We start from the raw sequence: 19,666 nt of genomic DNA on the forward strand, positions 1-19,666 counted from the left end.
AAGCACTAAAATCAACTGTTTTTAGAGACAGCAAAGTACAGAGAAACTTCTCTCTGATGCCTTCAATCACTAATACTCAAGAGCAGGAACTCCTCATTCCACGCTCAGCTTATTACATTTTACTTTTACACAAATACTGAAAGCTGTCAACAGTTTACTGCTCTTTAGAAAGATGCACTCAATTCCCTACTACCCATAAAAGAATAAAGAGAAGTCATGGGTAAAATATCACACAATCTCAATTTTATTTTAATCTTCAACCCAATTTTTTTAAAGAACACAAACAAGGCTATTTGGTAGCTAACTACAGATTTTATTTCACCTCATTTTCTTTCCCTTGCCCACCTTCTGGTACAGGTGCTAATGAGCAGTAGAAAGTTAGACAAAGGGCAGTAGAGGAGAAGAGAGGCAAAGGACCTGGTTAAGTAGCTCCTAAACAACTGAGAATAGACTTAGCTGTTTAGAATTAGTGCTAAGGGACCCAAGAGCCGGGAAGCAAGCACACAGTATTGTTTATGTCACCTTTCTGCTTCCAGGCACCTCTCAGCTTTCACAGGGCAATAGGAAGCATAGGATTAAAATATAAAACCAAAAGCACAAAAGTTACACGTAACAAAATCAGTACACAGATAATCCATGATGACATTTCTATACCACCCAAACGTAAGCCATAACAAACATTATGCTATAAGTAAAAGTCAAAACAACTGGTATTTGATAGTTGGTACAAGCAGCTAGATTTTTTTTAACATATGAAAATACAGCCTTTCTTAACCAAAGCTAGAAAGGATATAAAATTGTGTGTTTGAATACTGAAGCCTTTGAATTCATACAGAAAGCTATTACCAAATAACGAAAAAATAGAACCAACATATTACCATACCAGATTATGAGTTCTTTTGTGATTATACACAGAAAATTCAGACAAAGCTTGTTTACAGTGAGCCAAACCAAAAAAATCTTATGTACCAATTTTTTTTTTAATAATTTTATTTATTTATTTTTTTCCCCCAAAGCCCCAGTAGATAGTTGTATGTCATAGTTGCACATCCTTCTAGTTGCTGTATATGGGACACAGCCTCAGCATGGCCGGAGAAGCAGGGCGTCGGTGTGCGCCCAGGATCCGAACCCGGGCCGCCAGCAGCGGAGTGTGCGCACTTAACCGCTAAGCCACGGGGCCGGCCCTTATGTACCAATTTTAACTCTAGAAAAACTTAATAAATTGCTAAATTTTTAAAAGCACTAATACTGTCTTAACTTTAGTCACGTGACTTCACATTCTGCTACTTACTCTAAGGAAAAGGAAATGGCTTAACTCTGTATAGCTTAATAACAAAAAATGAGCCAAGGAAAACTGATTAAAATATTAACAACTTTTGCTGCCAATCTATAAATATGTACTAATTCAATAAAATTTATCTGCTTAGAAGTTTCTGAACAGCAAACATGATGTTCCTAATATTAGTTTTCAATTTTCCCTCTTGTTTTTACACAGTAGTAGCATCATATTAATGAACGTTGTAAGACAGATAAATGACATCCTCTGCAAGGGAAATACATAATGAGACCAAGCCTCAGAGACTGTGAGGGAGCCATCTTTTAGAGTACTTAAGAAAGAAGAGCTACGTAATTTTAGGCTCCCTTCAAAAGGACAACAAAGAATCACAGGTGTGTGCCACATTAACATGTGCCCACATTAACATCTCTCCTTTCTTTTGATGAACACTTGCCATCTGTGTAAAACTCACAATAACAGCAACATTCCCATACACTGCACAACATTCACTTGGGAAAAGTCAAATAGTAAAAACTGACAAGCAACATCAAGTGAGAAAGGGTGATTGTAACTCCTGTACCTCCACGGACCTCCTCTCCTGTTCCTGGCTACGCATGAGCAGCAGTCTCAGTTCCTGCACCACCTCAGACCTGCAGGCAAATAGTGAGCAAGACGGGGGAAAGGGGTAGAAGGGAGGACAGGAGACGGATGGGGAAAAAAAGACAACAAACCTACACAATTCACAATCACTTTTCAAGCTCAACTCATCTCCCTTAACCACCCTAGCCCTTCCAGCTAAGTTTAGACTTACTGGTACACACCTACCTTTCCATTCCTCACCAGAAGCCCCAAATTCTGAAACCAAAGAGGATTACAGACACTACACAGTACAACGTGATCAACAGTCAAGGCCCTTTCTCAGGGCACAGCTGACTCTACACCTGTTTTCATTACCTCTCATCGAGTTCTTCTAGCCTGCTTTTCACCGTGTGGGCATTGTTATCCTTGGTGATTTTCTGCAGGAGGTAGAAAGTCTGCTGGAACATACGCAGTAAGTACTCCTCGAATTCCATAGGCACACAGTTCTTGGACATGAGTTCATTGATGCAGGACATGGCCAGGACCCCAAGCCGGCCGCGCTCCTGACCCAACACACAGTTCTGGCTGCTGCCGTTAACTGACGCCATCTTTCTGGCCCGGATGTCACAGCCAAAGCGTGCAAAGTGGAAGATGGTAGTAAGGAGGGACGGGGTGATGCTGGCAGACAGAGGAATCCAACTGAAGAGATGGGCCAGGCACTCCAAGGCCAGGGAACAGATATACTCACTCTCCGCATCAAGGATGGGGATTGGCTGATTCAACAGTTTGGCTGAACTAGGACTCTGCAACAGGTTACTCAGTAAGTCACCTGAAAATACAGAAGGCTTTTAAGATATACACTATCAAATCTCTTACAAACCAATTTAAGTAATTCTCCTTTAAAAAAAAAAATTCCAAGCATTACTATAAAGCAACGGTTCTCACACTTTGGACCAGAGACCCCTGAGGGTCCTCAAGACCCTTTCGGGGATCAAAAATTCAAAACTGTTTTTCAATGAATACTAAGATGTTATTTTCTTTTCTCACTTTTATTATCTCACAAGGGTACACAAGAGCTTTCTAGAGGCTACATTACACATGATATGCAACAGAGAGAAAGCAAAAGCTATTTTCCATTAAGCTACATTACTAACGAGATTGGCAAAAACGTAAAATAATGCTACTCTTCTCAGTAAATTGTTTGCTTTGGAAAATATAGTTACTTTTCATTAAAATATATTATTTGTTTATATGTAATGAGTTCATCTGTTATTTTTAAATTAATTAATAAATATTTGTAAATTTTCTCAGTTTTAATCTGAGGATCTCAATAATTTTTAAGAATAAAGGGATCCTGGTGGTGGGGGAGGTGAAGTGGGGAGCGAAATGGGTGAAGGTGGTCAAAAGGTACAAAATTTCACGGGCCGGCCCGGTGGCGTAGTGGTTAAATTCACGTGCTCTGCTCCGACAGCCCGGGATTTATGGGTTCGGATCCTGGGCACAGACCTACACAACACTTATCAAGTCATGCTGTGGCAGGCATCCCACATATAAAGCAAAAAGTGGAGGACAGGCAACAGATGTTAGCTCAGGGCTAATCTTCCTCAGCAAAAAAAAAAAAAAAAAAAGTACGAACTTTCAGTTATCTTAAGATAAGTACAGCAGGATGTACAGATGTACAGCATGGAGACAATAGTTTACAAGACTGTATTATATATTTGAATGTTGCTGAGAGTAAATCTTAAAAATTCTCATCACAAGAAAAAAAATTGTAACTATGTGCTGTGACGGATGTTGACCAAACTTATTGTGGTGATCATTTCACAATATATACACATATGAAATCACTATGTTGTACACCTAAACCTAACACAGTGTTATAAGTCAATTATATCTCTATTTAAAAAAAAAAGAGTAAAAGGGTCCAGAGACCAAAAATTTGAAAACTAACTACTGGGCTAGTCAAGGTGAGGTCTGCGGACTGCACCATCAGCATAACCTGGGAGCTTGTCAGAAACACAAATTATCAGTCCCCACCCACGGACTGAAGCAGAACCTGGAGGGGTGGGGACCAAGAATCTGTTTTTACAAGCTCTCCAGGTGATTCTTATGCTTGCTTAATCTTTGAGAAGTAATAGACTAAAAGAAATCATGCAAAATGAAATGGGGGGGGCTATAAAATGATTTTAATGAAGACAAAAGAAAAATATTCAAAACTATAAGAAGAAAACTTTCCTGAAATAAAGGTATGAGTATCCAAAATAAAAAGGCTTATTCTGCCTAAAGAAAAGATGATAAAGAGTAAACACCACCAAAAACTTTAGGAATAAGGAAGGCATGTAAGCAGAAAAAAGCACATATACAAAGGAAAAAACACCGAATTCCGACTTCTCCACAGACACATTCAAAGCCAGAAAACAGTGGTGCGAGTGTCTATAAGTTCTGGGGCAAAGAATGACTTAATCCAAATCTCTCCTCTGAGCATAAAAGAAGGTGACATTTTCTAAAACATGCAAAAACTCAGATAATATATTGCCCACAAACTCTTCTTAAGGAAGATACTAAACAATGAAACCATACAAATAAAGCGATAAATAAAATTGAAGAATTAAGGAACGGAGAAGCTGTGGCAAAGGGACTAATGCAAGTAATGAATTAAATATAGAATTAAGACTAAACAAATGTAGGAATTATAGAAGGAAGTGCTAGCTAACTTTCTCATCTTTCACAAGCAAGAAGTCTCAAAATACATGGTCTAAAACATGTAGTAAGAAATTGGTTTTCATAATCTTTTTTTCTTAACCTTAGAGGTTATCTTTTACAAACTAATATTCCTTGTAGAAAAAGCATCTCAAAGTCAGCAATTCCTTCCATCTAATATCTTCCGTTAAATTCAGGAAAAAATAAATTTGTTTTTATTAAAAATAAGAATATATAATACGATGCCATTTTGTCTTTTTACTAAGTTAAATCTATCTTATCTTTACCTATGTATGAAGAGATGTCTGGAATGATGTTATTTCTGTATGGTGAAGTACTGGGTAAATGTTACATTTTATTTTGTACCCTACAGTGGCAGTTCTCACACGTTTTGGACTCTGAACCCCTGTACACTCTTAAAAATTACAGGCATACTTCAGAGATACTGCAAGTTCTCTGACCACTAAAATAAAGCGAGTCACACGAATTTTTTGGTTTCCCGGTGCATATTAGAGTTATGTTTACACCATACTGTAGTCTATTAAGTACGCAATAGCATTATGTCTAAAAAAACAATGTACATACCTTAATTCAAAAACACTTTATTGCTAAAAAATGCTAACCATCACCTGAGCCTGCAGCAAGTCGTACTCTTTTTGCTGGTGGAGGGTTGTGTAAAAAACCCAGTAACTGCGATGTGCAATAAAGCGAAGCGCAATAAAACAAGGTATGCCTGTATTGAGGGCGCCAAAGAGCTTTTGTTTACGCAGGTTATTTCTATAGATATTTGTCATATTAAAAATTAAAACTGAGAAGTTTTCAAATATTTAATTCATCTAAAAATAATAATAAACCCATTACATGTTGGCATAAAGAACGTCTTTTTAAATGAAAAAACTATATTTTGCCCCCTAAAAACCAGAGAAAGGAGCAGCACTATTTTTACATTTTTGGAACTCTCTTTAATGTCTGCCTTCAAAGATAGCTAGATTCTCTCATCTGCTTCTGCATTCAACCTGTTGCAATATGTTTTCGTTGAAGTACATGAAGAAAACTCAGCTTCACACAGACATGCAATCAAAAAAGAAAAGTATTTCAGTGGCATTTTCAGATAACTGTAGCTATTCTTCAGTTCCATATTAAAATTTGATGAGTAGTAATTTCTTAAAGGTTAATTGCAATATGGAATCTGAATGAGCTTTTTTATTTAGTATACTCATGAGAGAATGAGAATAAAAATGACAATGTCTTAGTATTTTTATGAACACATATTTGACACCTCTGGGGCCCCAAAAGGGTTTGGGGGACCCCCAGGGGTCCCCAGACCTACTGAGAGCTGCTGCCTTATACTAATGTTGGACGAATATGAACAAATTAGTTAACCTTTCTCAGCCTCAATCTCCTCAGCCACTAGAATGAGGATTTTGTGATTCATTATAAGGGCTTTAATTTCCATTGTTAAAAGATTAAAAAGTTGTCCCCTTGCATCTTATCTTCAAGGGTGTTTGCTGGCTTCTGTTCTGAAAGAGCTGCATTTAATATCAGATGAGGCTCACCATGATCTCAGCTACCCAAGCTGATAATCAGAGAAGATGGTTTCAAAGAATAATGCAGGAAGGATGTTGAAGTATGAAAGAAATGCAAAGATGAAATGCAAACATTTCATTTTGTTGTTACTGGATTAATAATTTTGATTTTTGGAATTGCTGTGGTGGCTTTTCACTAGAGTTGTATAACTTTCTCTCTTTCAATGATGGTGATTGTTTCTGGTATTGCTTTTCCATTATTCATGGACTGAGGGCCATTTATGAAAGATGCTGGAGTCAGAGGAAATCATCCCTACCCAACTAGAAGAATTATCGGGGAGTACAATTAACCAGGATCAAATTGAGGCTCTAGCAATGGAGGAACGAACAGATACCACCTCAGTATGATCTTATATTAAACCCGGACATCTTTGGGCCCTTGGGCCTTTTTAAAGTCTCTTGAACACTTTTAAATAGAAATAAATTCTGGCTTTAAAAACAAAACAAAAAAAGTTGTCCCTATTCTTCAGCTTAGAAGAATTTTTCCAGAATGGGATTTCTAAAGGGGAAAAAAGCAAAATCTCAATAATAATAATGATGTTAAGAACAACTACCATTTGATGTGCTATTATTATTTGCTTGGCGCTGCACTAAGCACTTTACATACATATTCTCATTTAATGCTCAAAGCTCTGAGGTAGGTATTATTATTATCTGCATTTACAGACTATTAGAATAACTAAGACGCAGATAGATTAGACATTTCCCCATGTTCCTCAGCTAGTAAAAGGTAGATTGGAAACTGAAACCCAGGTCTGGCCCCAAAGCCTATGCTCCTTCCCAGAAGGCAGGTCAACTGGGAAGATTATACACCCAAGAAAAATGATCAGTTTTCAAGAAAGCTAATGTACAAATATAGAAAAATACATATGATGTAAAGTTGTATGTAGAATAGTGTGTGTGCACCATGACCGCAACTATAAAAAGATACAAGCACAAGGACAAAGACTGAACAGGACTATGCAAAGGCAAAAACTGTGTAGGTTGATAAGGATAATCTATTATGTTTGTTTGTTTTTGGTGAGGAAGATTAGCTCTTAGCTAACATCTGTTGCCAATCTTCCTTTTTTTTTGCTGTGGAATATTGCCCCTGAGCTAACATCTATGCCCACCTTCCTCTATTTTGTATGTGGGATGCTGCCTCAGCATGGCTTGATGAGCGGTGCATAGGTCCACACCCAGGATTCGAACCTGCAAACCCCAGGCCGCTGAAGCAGAGCGTGCAAACTTAACCACTACGTCACCAGGCCGGCCCCTAATCTATGATGTTTTTCCCCTCAAAACAAGAATCTTTTAACATTGTTTCTCAATAAAAATGCTTTTACTCAACTTTAAATGTTTTGAGGTATTTTAGTAGGTTATTCAGTAGGTTTTTCAAAAATTGTATTTTAATCCAAGTGGAAGGAATCATTACAGAACAGACTCTGTTTCATGCCGCGGCATTTCCAGTGCAAACTTGAGAGAGCTTTAACAAGCTACTTCTGTAAGAGGGTACCTTGATTATAAAACCTGTGAGCAACTTCATCTTCCCTGAGTTGGGCCAGGCTCTCGCAACAACACGCACCCATGCCCAAAGAGGTGTGTAGATGACTCCAGTACATCTACTGACTTGGAAGCAACCCAGACATAGCTAGAACACTTGTAACGGGCTTTCATGAGAAGACTCCCTCCACGTTATTTTTTTAATTATTGAAATTTCATATGTTTTCTATTGAGTTTTACATTTACAACCTCAGCACTATTGACAAAACTTGGGGCTGGAAAATTCTTTGTTGTTCTGTGCATTATAGGATATTTAGCAGCATCCCTGGCCTCTACTCGCCAGATGCCAATAGTACTTTCTCCTCCAGTTATGTTAACCAAAAAGTTTCTCCACATTGCCAAATATCCCCTGCAGGGCAAAATTGCCCCAATTGAGAAGCACTGATCTAACTCTAGCCTCAGTCCAGTAAAATGGGGAGAAACTCTATTCAAGGAGCCCTTAAGAGGAAAAAATGAGATCACAGGACCTGTGAGTGACCCTCCCAAGTCACACCTTTCTATGAGTAGCTTATAAGAGAATACATGAAAAGATTTGCAAGTGCATAAAGATAGGCAATTTGCAAAGTTTGGAAAATAGGAAGGTATAAATTGGTCTCAATCAGGCCGGCCCTGTGGCTTGGTGGTTGAGTGCGTGCTCTGCAATGCTGGTGGCCCGGGTTCGGATCCCGGGTGCGCATCAAGGCACCACTTCTCCGTCCATCCTGAGGCCGAGTCCCACATACAGCAACTAGAGGGATGTGCAGCTATGACGTACAACTATCTACTGGGGCTTTGGGGGGAAAAAATAAAATAAATAAAATCTTTAAATTGGTCTCAATCAATTTGAGCTCTCTAACATATTTTCACTCTGAAAAACTTTCCCTCACCAGTAAATGTAGAGCTCTATATTTGAAACTGCATACCATGTGGACAACATAGTCCCTTAATTTTTATTGCAGAACAATCAAAGCTGATTCAGAATTGCAATATTTCCATCATTCCATTTTGTTAACTTTTTGTTCCCATTTGTCCAAGCAAAAAGAAGTGAGGATGAGAGGAGACTAACTCAGGAAGGGGGCTGAGGCTGCACAAGTGCAGAAGGAAGCAACAGCCACAGCCTGCAGAGGGCACATCCACATCTTCCCTCATTTAATCCTCAGAGGACAGCTATTCTCCTCTTACAGCCGAGGACATCAACAGTCAGAGATGGAATACAGATAAGTGGCAGAGCCAGGACTCTAAACCAAGGGAAGCAGAAGGCAGGCAGAAGTGGTGAGGTGAGAGTGACCAAGAAAGCAAACTTAGGACGAAGACGGTGCACCCGGACTTGGAATGATGGGTTCACATCCTGTTCCACCACTAACTGGCACTGTGACCTCTGGCAAGTCCCCATGAGCCCATTTCCTTGTTTGTAAACCAGAGATAAAACCATCATCTACTTCACAGGATTCTGGTCTAGTGAGGTGCGTTTAGGAGATAAGGCAACAATTTGGGGAACTATTCTGAGAAATAAACCGCATACACCCTTCAAACCTTTTTCTCTATCCAGACTGAGTAGTTGTTGCAGGGACTAGGCCTTGGGCTTTGCTCTTTGAAAGTGATCACACAGAAAACAAGGTTACAAGAAAGCGTATGAAAAGAGAGGCCAAAAGCCCACAGGGCTAAGTCTGACAGGGAGCTGCACGGGGACTCGGGCTGGGCAGGGTGAGCTGGGCAGGGACTCTGACGGCCTGTGTCCAGGAATTATGTGGTTTACTCACTAGGCCGTAAGGTTTGTCAGAATGAATTTCCTCCATAAAACTCCATAAAAGCTTATGGCCAAGAAAGCCAAACAACTTTTTAGTTTTACTGCTTAAGTTGGTGTCTTAAGTGCACAAAGGCAGTTGAGCAAAAGCATCAAAATAAATGTTGATTAAATCATCGGCATTGTCCAAATAATGGAGCAAGATCTGATGACTTCACCTGCAACTGTCATAAAGACAAAAAAAGTCTAACAAATGAATGCGCAATTCTAATTTTTTTTTTAAGGGGAAGTATACCAGCTTAAAAACTTACTTAACTCCCGAGGCCCCCTCAAAGTCTCAATTTATTTTGCTTTTTCTCAAATACTAAAATTCAAGACTTCGAAAAATTTTAATAGTGTCTAAGAGGTAATTCTCAAGAAGTACACATCATATTTTTAGGTTTTGTTTATATAGAAATGTCAGGTTAATTCAGATTTTATTTCACCTAACCTCATAAACAAAACCTAGGCAACACACAAAAGAAGCAAGCATATATTTTTGATCTGTATTATCTGATATTCCCCAACCTGGCCTCCAGGAAAATAAGTCTATTAAAGCATAAATTGAGTTAGCTCAGAACACGTACCTGAACGAAGCCAACTAAAACACACAGCTTTTGGTACTGGAAAATGATCTCAGAAAAACAAGTTTTACTGGAGTAAACTGCTGCTGCTAACCTAAACTGGATGCTAAGCCAGCATCCAACTATCTAAAAACAAAACTAATTCAAAAAACTAATCTTTGCAAACTATTATTTAAATAAAACGACAAATTTTAAGATCAGCCAAACTGTAGGAGACTCCAAGGTGTACACTCATAAAATCAAATCTCTGCATCATTTGTAATTTCTTCTTTAATCATTCAAATATTACAAAACATAAATCTGCTAAGTCACTTCAAATATCCACCTTCAAAATGACGGTTTGCCACCAAGCACAAATAAAGTTCCATTTCCTGTGGGCTTTTAATATATTCTAGAACTCTGTAATAGTTTTAATCTAAGAAGTATGACAAGTGACTCTCTAACAGTTTTTAATCCAAGTATGATAAATGGAATTTGGAATAAATTAGTACACTGTGAGCAGTCCTCAAAACTCCATGATATACTTTCAATTCTACAGTTAACTCTGCAAGAATTTCAACTTCCACATATTAACAGGCTGCATGAAAAAGCTAGGGCTTAGAGATGTCTGATTTCAACAGCTCATTTCCTTGGGGTAAAGGAGAAAGATGTGGAAATAGTTCTCACTAGCCACATCAACCTTTACAAAGGGGAAGAAATATGTGCCAATTCACAGGATGTACTCTACTTGAAAAGCATTTGTGATCATTTAGTGTAAACAGAAGCATTCAGAAACTAAAAGTTCCTGCTCAGACACAATTTCCTCTTTCCATCCATCCTTGAAAGAAACCATTTTTAGGTGTCTGCACTTTTGAAACAGATATTAATGTAACTGTGGAAAATAACTAGCCACCAGTAAACTATTTAATGACCACTGTAAATATGCCCATGCTTTATCAAATTATTCTGAACTGAAGTAAAGTCACGTTGATTGCTGCACACTGGTTCCCAATCTGTCCAGGGCAGCATGACTTTTCCCTGAGCCCAGTGGGGAAAAAAGCACTCCACAGTCCCACGTCCCCTCCTTCAGGCTGCCACCCACCTCCTGCAACCCCAACCCCTGCATAACTGCAAAGCAGACCTATCAAGCCCACAGGCTCATACCAACTTCAGCATGAGCAATACAGCCATGAAATTTGAGAAAAAGGGAAAAACAAACCAGGAGGGACAGCAGTTATAAGCTGAAGGGGATGGAAGTAGGTGACAGAAGATCAAAGGTGCCATCTTCCTGATGGGCAAGAAAGAAACAAAATATGTTGTTCAAAATATTATATTAGAAAGTGCAAGTACTTACGAGGAACTAAGAAAGCTAGCTACTCAGAAAGGCCGAAAATAGATTAAGGAAGAATCAGCATCAGTATAGGGCATAGAAAAGCAATTGCTACCCTGCTGAGACCCCCAACTGCATTCAAAATGAGGAACACCATGTGTGGTGGGCAGACCATACCACTTTCTCCTGAGGTCGGGGATGGTGGTGGGGTGGCAGCAGTAACACTGTGCTTGTCCCAGACAGTCTCCAAGATGCCTACCAAGAAAGGAGAAACTGAGTTTAAGAGAGAAATAAAGTCCAACATACGAAAATCAGATGTAGAAAAATGATTTATTGATATTTTTGGTCAAACATCAGTATCTGAACATCCCTCTCAACTGTACATCCAACGGCTTCCTGGACAATACCACTTGAATATTCCAAACTCAATTTGTCTTCTCTCAGAAACCTGCCACTGATCCTCCTATTCCTCACCCAGGAAACAGCACCCTCCCACACAATCTCAGCATCTGGCCTCTGTTCTCCCCATCTGGCCTCACCCCCACCCCACACACAAGGCTTCATCATGCTGAACTCCTTGCTGTTCCTTCCACACGTGTCCTTCTCTTTCTCAACCTCTGATCTGCTCTCCTCTTCCAAGCCCAAGTTGACCTTTCCACCAGACTAAATGCTACCTGTCTGTCCCTCAGAATTCCACTCAGCTGTCACCTTCTTGCCTGCTCAGTTCTGCCTGCACATAAAACATACCTCTACTATAACTCCTAACACTCTGCTTTTTAACTGTCTGTTTGTCTTTCTCTCCTGCTAGAGTATACATTACTAGAGGGCAGGGACTGTGTTTTATTTCTCTTTGTATCCCGTTACAGAACATGGCATGTAAGGTGATCATAAAAGCTTCTGAAAATATTTTGTTCTCAAAATCTTTAATATTACAACACGGATAAACCTTGAAAATAGCATGCTAAGTAAAAGAAGGCAGACACAAAAGGTCACATATTATCTGATTTCATTTTTATGAAAAGTCCAAATAGGAAAATCCACAGAGACAGAGAGTACACTAGTGGTTGCCAGGGGTGATGAATATGTTCTGGAATTAGATAGTGTGATAGATGTACAACCTTGTGAATACATTAAAAACCACTGAGTTATTACACTTTAAAACGGTGGATCTTATGATACATGAATTATAACTCAATTTAAAAATTTTTGATGTCCACTCAGGACATAGAGGTATCAGATACAACCCCTAACTCTAGAAATTTAACATCTAGTTGGGAGTGTCAATAAATGTGCTTTGAATGAACAAATGCTCTGAGGTTTGAGTTTCCCCCTAGGGATCTGGGGAAGGATGGGAGGCAAATGACAAGCTTACTTGTGATCAAGCCTTTTACAACCAATTTTAAGCGCCCACTACCTGCCAAACGCTTCTGTAACACACAAAGCAAAAAGTGCCTAGACATCCAAGCAGAAATCTAAGTAGAGAAGCCGGAGATAAAAACACTTCTTTGCGCTACAACACTCCTTCAAGCAGCAGGCCTAGGCTCCCAGTCCTCAAGGGCCTCGTGGCCAGACGCTGCACCTGCGCCCCGTAACAAGCAGGCTCCCTGGAAGCAGCAATCAACGGCTCTCACGACTCATAATGCTCCACTCGCTTCCTCCCTTCCTGTCTCCGTCTGCGGCTTGCTTTCTGCTTATTCTTACTCTTCACTTTGTCATGAGGCTCTAATAAAACAGACAAGATGACGAAGAAAGTGCTACATACAACTAAAACCTGGCGCACAGGGCGCTGATTCCACACCTGTGTCACTTCCCTAAGCAGAATTTGAAATTTTCACATCTTCCTACTCCTCCAACTTCTCCTGATCTTAAATTCAAATTATTTTAAATAAGGTGCTTGCCACCCACCTTACTTCGAGTGCAATAATCGGCATTTCGATCACATTCCCATGACCTGGTCTGTACCTCATTAATCACAGTTATGGTGAGGACCAACTAACGAAATACTACGAGGAAAATAAATTACAGGGGCCGGCCCCGTGGCTTGGTGGTTAAGTGCGCGCGCTCCGATGCTGGCGGCCCGGGTTCGGATCCCGGGCGCGCACCGAGGCACCACTTCTCCGTCCATCCTGGGGCTGAGTCCCACATGCAGCAACTAGAAGGATGTGCAGCTATGACATACGACTATCTACTGGGGCTTTGGGGGAAAAAATAAATAAATAAAATCTTTAAAAAAAAAAAAAAGAAAAGAAATTATAAACATTTTTTGAGGTCGAACCACGTGCTAGACAATGGGCTAGGTGCTGGGAATACAGCACACATTCTTCTGTTTTTATGCTCAGTCTCACTAAAAGCTAAAACAACTGCTCAAAAATTTTGAGTGCCAGGGCCCGAGCTCTGGGCGTTGGCAGGCAGGCCCCTGTCTTTCAGCACCACCCAACTGCTCACCTGTCAGTAACCCAAGCACTGTCTGCACCTGGTCCAGCAGCAGCTTCCGCAACTCCTCCTTCCGAGCCACACTGAGGTCCTCGCGGGGACAAGCCAGTTCTTCTGAAGTTGTCTTCAACATGATCAGCCCAAGGGGTGTTGTCACAGGGGACTGGATCAACTGCCAGAAAAAAGTAAGTTCTGAGCAGAGCGTCTGGCTAATTAAGGTACAAAGAGGACTAAGTAACATTGAACCCACAAAGTACCTCTGTGTGTTTAATCTTACATCAACAGGCTACATAAATCAATGCTTTAGAAAAATGACAGGGTATATCTGTGTACCTTTTTTAACCATTCAAAATATATTCTCATCTTATTTTAAAGACAAAACTCTAGGGACTGGCCCGATGGCACAGCAGTTAAGTCCACACATTCCGCTTTGGCGGGCCGGGGTTCATCGGTTCAGATCCTGGGCATGGACCTACTCCTGTTCACCAGGCCATGCTGAGGCGGCATACCATACAGAAGAGATACAACTCTACAACTATGATACACAACTATGTCCTGGGACTTCGGAGAGAAAAAAGAAAAAAAAGGAGGAAGATGGGCAACAGATATTAGCACAGGGCCAATATTCCTCAAAAAAAAGACAAAACCCTAATACCATCAACTTAAAAACAAGAAGAAAACAATGCTCTTTTACACCTAACATGACAATTTTTATACATTACAGATTACCAACAGAGCCTTGGTTACTTTGCCCAGGTTAATATATTAGTGATTAAGATATGTGTAAACTGGGGCCGGCCATGTGGCGTAGCGGTTAAGTACGTGCACTCCACTGCTGGCGGCCTGGATTCGGATCCCGGGCGCGCACCGACGCACCACTTGTCAGGCCACGCTGTGGCAGTGTCCCACATAAAGTGGAGGAAGATCGGCACGGATGTTAGCTCAGGGCCAGTCTTTCTCAGCAAAAAGAGGAGGACTGGCAGATGTTAGCTCAGGGCTGATCTTCCTCACAAAAAAATAAAATAAAAAATAAAAAGATATGTGTAAACTAATTTGTGGTATCTTTTCAACATTCAGGTGTTAAATTAACTTTACAGTTCTAAGCTTTGCCTGCTTCATAAAAGTTCAAGATTAAACATGTGGCAAATTAAGTTACTTTTTCTATCACCTGCAATATCCACTATACCATAGGCAAGTTTCCTTAAACAAGAGACAGGAAAAAAGGTACACTTTCAACAGCATAACACTACCTATAACTTTCTAATCAATTTCACAAAATTAAAAGCATTATTATTACATTTATTTTTTAGTTTCCAGAAATGGTAAAAGTAAGCAAGTTGCCACTAAAATTCTCTGTTGAGTTACATGCTACCATCTATAAAAGAGCAAACAAGTTAAGGGACACTTGATCATTTTCTTTAATCATAATTAACTTTAAATGTAGTTCATTCCCAGTGGCTGGCCCAGTGGTGTAGTGGTTAAGTTCACAAGCTCAGCTTTGGCATCCCAGGATTCACAGGTTTGGATCCTGGGTGCGGACCTACACACCACGCATCAACCCATGCTGTGGCAGCGTCCCCAGTACAAAAAAATAGAGGAGGATGGGCACAGATGTTAGCTCAGCGACAAGCTTCCTTAAGCAAAAAAAAGAGGAATATTGGCAACAGATGTTAGCTCAGGGCCAATTGTACTCACCAAAAAAAGAAAAAAAAAAAAAAATGTAGTTCATTCCCTGATACAAATAAGTTTTTTATTTACTCAATCTACAAAATATAAGCCTTAAGGAAGAGGATGACACCAGGAACTGCACCCAGATAGAACATATATTCTCTACTTCAAGAAATACAGGGCACTTTCTCATTGCACACCAAGGAAAGGCTCATCCCCAAAGAGTAGAAAAGTACTTGATAATGGGAACTTCCAATAAATTCAACTGCCCTCAGAAGCAGCATATGGAAAACCAGCAGCAAGTAATGGCGTGTTAAAAATGCTATTACATCAGTTCTCTTGAGTGCTAAAACTTCAAGTACATCCTCCATAATTTTTCTCTTCATTTTCTGTAAGTTTGGACTATTTCTAACACCGACTTAAATTCTGATCATACAGTAGGTGAAAAACAGGAAATCCTTCCTCTAACAATTTTTCTTTATATAATAAAGGAGAACTGACCCTTAATAAGCATCTCTTTCCATCTGGAGAGCTTTGGGTTATCAATCAGTATTTCTCAAAATATCCATTACTCCCCCCTTTCACGTCTTTCTCGTCTACCTCTTTTGTCTCTATTTTCCCCTGAAGCCCTCATTCTTACTCTCTCAGCTAGGAATGACTCACATTACCAAATATTTCATTTGGCAATACACTTTCCTGTAGATATGAAATACTTCTGTGCTCCCCGGAAATAAAAAATTCCTACAACATAGACAACGTATCTTAAAGCCCTCCTTTCTCTCATCATTTGGAAGAAGGGGAGAAGGCTGGGCAAGAAGCCAGCTGAAAATCAAAGTTATTCTTTACTTGAAGGAACAGCCTGATAAAACATGTAATTTTTCTTACTAGCTTTGTATCCAGAAAGCTTTTTTATTAAAATAGTGTTTCCCTTTACCATCTTCACATATATAATTTAAGCTCATAACTTAGGCAATCTCTGCAATTTATTTTAACAGAATAAGCACCTTTAGGTTGAAGATCAAGTTCAGGTTCCTAGTGTCAACTTCTAAAAAGGCTTAACAATTTTTATTACACCACCCAATCAGAGAAGAAACAGCAATTCTTTCCTATGCTGCTTGTCCCTTAATTATCTGGCCCCAGAACAATGCGACCCCAGGTCGAGCTCAGCAGATATCAGGAACCTGAAGAAGAGACTCTCGACAGGTGTGATGTGTGTGCTAATGCATGTGTGGGGGGAGGTAGGGAGAAGAGGGGTCAGTTTCGACTTCAACTACTTCCTTCTCTAGTAGCCCAGAAAGGGTATAACCAACATACATAACTACCCTGAATCAACTCCTCTCCGCCTGGTATGGTGGTTGCCACAATTATGGCATAAATTGCATAAATGCCTCAGCCAACTGTCACAGAGTTAAAAAAAAAAAAAAAAAAAAAAAAACTATGCACCTCAGACTGCAAGCAGACCATGATGGAACTGAGCCAAAAAAAACCTTTAGATAGTTTAATCAAAGGATCATATGATGGTGAAGTTGATTCCAGAACCGGTCTGGTCTTGTTTACCAACACCTGAAGAAAAAGGATTACTTTATCATTATGAGAAATGTCAGGAGTTGAGCACCAACCATTCTTGACATGGCTTTCATGCCACTGACTGGTTCTCACGGATAAATAAGAAGCAGAGAATAATACAATTGGAAAGGATCTTAAAGATCTCTTAGTCCAATCCTCTCATTTTACAAAGAAGGAAATGGAGGCTCAGATAAGGGACAGGAGTTGCTAAAATCAAAGATGATTTGTGACAAAAATGGACGCAGAGGGGCCAGCCTGGTGGCGCAAGCGGTTAAGTGCACGCGCTCCGCTGCGGCGGCCCGGAGTTCGCCAGTTCGGATCCCAGGCGCCCACTGACACACCACTTGTCAAGCCACGCTGTGGTGGCGTCCCATATAAAGTGTAGGAAGATGGGCACGGATGTTAGCCCAGAGCCAGTTTTCCTCAGCAAAAAAAATAAAAAAAGAGGAGGATTGGCAGACGTTAGCTCAGGGCCGATCTTCCTCACAAAAAAAAAAAAAAAAGGACGCAGACCCCAAACCCACTGCCTCCCAGTCCAGCGGTCTTTCTACTATGGGGTGTTTCAAAGCCACGAAGACTGCATGTGGACAAAGGAGTGATTTTTAAAGGGGTGGAAAGAGGGAAGTGGTGGAGAACGGAGGAAAACAAGTACGCTTTTTAAATCCCCATGAGCACGTCTCTTAAAAACGCTCTTCCATATTCTCATTTGTTATCCTTAATTGTACTTCAAGGGTAGACGGGAAATGTTGTCTTCATCACAGGAACTGATCCCAGTTCCTGTGGGATCACGGCTCCTCCTCACCTGCTACCGGCAGGACTGTGGCTCTCTGGCTCACATTCACTGCTCCTTCCCACAGGTCATGCCACTAACCAACCCAAGAATGAATTCACTTAGACCCCCAACCTTCCTGGTCTTTTCCATCTCCAACGGGCTTCCTGGCTCCCTCTTAGAGAGCCACACCAAGGAACCACGACCGTCCTCAACTTGGAGTGAAGGCAAGCATATCAAAGAGAGCCAGGAAAACCTCTCACCTCACGTCCTACCACTCCAGGCTCACTGGCCTCCTTGTCATTCCTCAGGTTCTTTGCACTTGCTATTTCCTCTGCCTAAAACACTGTTCCCACAGATACCCACGTGATTCATTCCATCACTTCCGCTCAGGTTTCAGCTCAAATGTCTGCTCCTCAAAAAACCCTTCCATGATCATCCCATCTATAATACCCCTTGATATAGTCTCCTCCTCCTTACCCTGATTTAGTTTTCTTCATAATACTTATAACGACCTGAAAGTATTTATTTGCTTATTGTTGACCAATGCCTCCCGTTGAGATCATAAGCTCCATGAAGGTAGGGATGTTGTGTTTGTTCATTACTATTGCCTCACCACATGTTCACTTAGCACACGGCTGGTATTCAACAGTTTACTGAATAAATGCATGCAGCTCCTTTATAATATCAATCCAATAAATCTCCATATAAATGAATCACTATACAAAAGAAAATTGAATGAAGAATTTTGGTGCAACTTTGAGAGGCGATCTGAGAGAAGCAATATGGATGCTGAATTTTTAATTGCCACATCATTCAAATGGTTTGTAGGGACAACAGGCAGAACGTTAGAAAATGGTATTGTTCTGGAAAATCCTGAACCTACAGTCACTGAGACTATAAGCAGTTTTCAAAGAATTTTATTTCTCTAAACCATGCATAATACTTATCTCCTGCATACCCAAGACTATCTCAATAATATGAAAATGTTTCCAACTTTATCATAGGATTCAAATGAACAACAGCATCTCCCTCTTTGCTTTTAGGTCCCACCTATTCCCTGACGACTTCCAAATCCTGAATCCAAGATCCACATTTCCTAATGTCTCACTAGATAGACACAGAAAGAACACATAAATCTTAAATGCATTTTCTGCCAAACTGAATTCACCATCTTCTACCCAAATTAATTCCCTCTTCCTTTTTCCCTGGCCTGGAAAATCTGCTACTTGAGTCAGAAACCTAGAAGGCATTCTGATTCCTTTCCCTCACCCCTTCCACCCAGTCACTGACCACAGCCTCTGGACTCCGCCTTGTAAGTGCCTCGTCTCCACCCACCACAGGCCTCTACTTGGCTCAGGTCCTCCTCATCTCGCTCAGACTTCTCCAACAGCAACCTTACTGGCCTCCTGTACCCTAGCCTTGCCCCTATGCAATCCAGACTCCACTGTTGCTAGAGTTGTCATTCCAACATAAAAATGTGGCCATCTTTTCTCTCTTCTCCAAACTTTTCATTAGCTCCCAAGGAAGGACTATGAATTAAACACTGAAGCCCCTCTGCCAGAGCAAGGCCCTTCCTGGTCTGGCCCCTGCCCATCAATCTAGCCTCTTACTCTATCACTCCACCACCTCACGTCTCATCCATCAACCAGGTGAAAATACCTCAGCTCCTTGAGTCTAATTGCTATGCCACCACTGCACTCTGCATACACTTCCACTATAGTAATTACCACATTGTTGGATAATTATTGTTTGCATAGCTACCTCCCCACTAAATTATAACTATTGAAGGCCTCATCCTTGCACCCCACGACCTAGCGCAGTACCTGACTGGCTTTCAAATATTTGCTGAACAAGATTTCACTAGAGGTCAAACAGCGATTGGGTTTCCC

General features: G+C 40.4%; 1 protein-coding gene across 1 annotated transcript in view; it reads right to left on the reverse strand.

The window, feature by feature from the left end:
• Positions 1 to 19,666, reverse strand: part of XPO6 (exportin 6) — a 108,243-nt gene that overhangs the window by 50,714 nt on the left and 37,863 nt on the right. The window contains 5 exon segments of the mRNA XM_087417185.1: positions 1,857 to 1,864; positions 1,866 to 1,926; positions 2,231 to 2,684; positions 11,516 to 11,593; positions 13,784 to 13,943. Coding sequence (XP_087273311.1) covers positions 1,857 to 1,864; positions 1,866 to 1,926; positions 2,231 to 2,684; positions 11,516 to 11,593; positions 13,784 to 13,943 — 761 coding nt within the window.

The sequence above is a fragment of the Ceratotherium simum genome, chromosome 26, assembly GCF_057802395.1.
Source record: "Ceratotherium simum simum isolate JZ-2026a chromosome 26, ASM5780239v1, whole genome shotgun sequence".
Classification (NCBI taxonomy): Eukaryota; Metazoa; Chordata; class Mammalia; order Perissodactyla; family Rhinocerotidae; genus Ceratotherium; species Ceratotherium simum.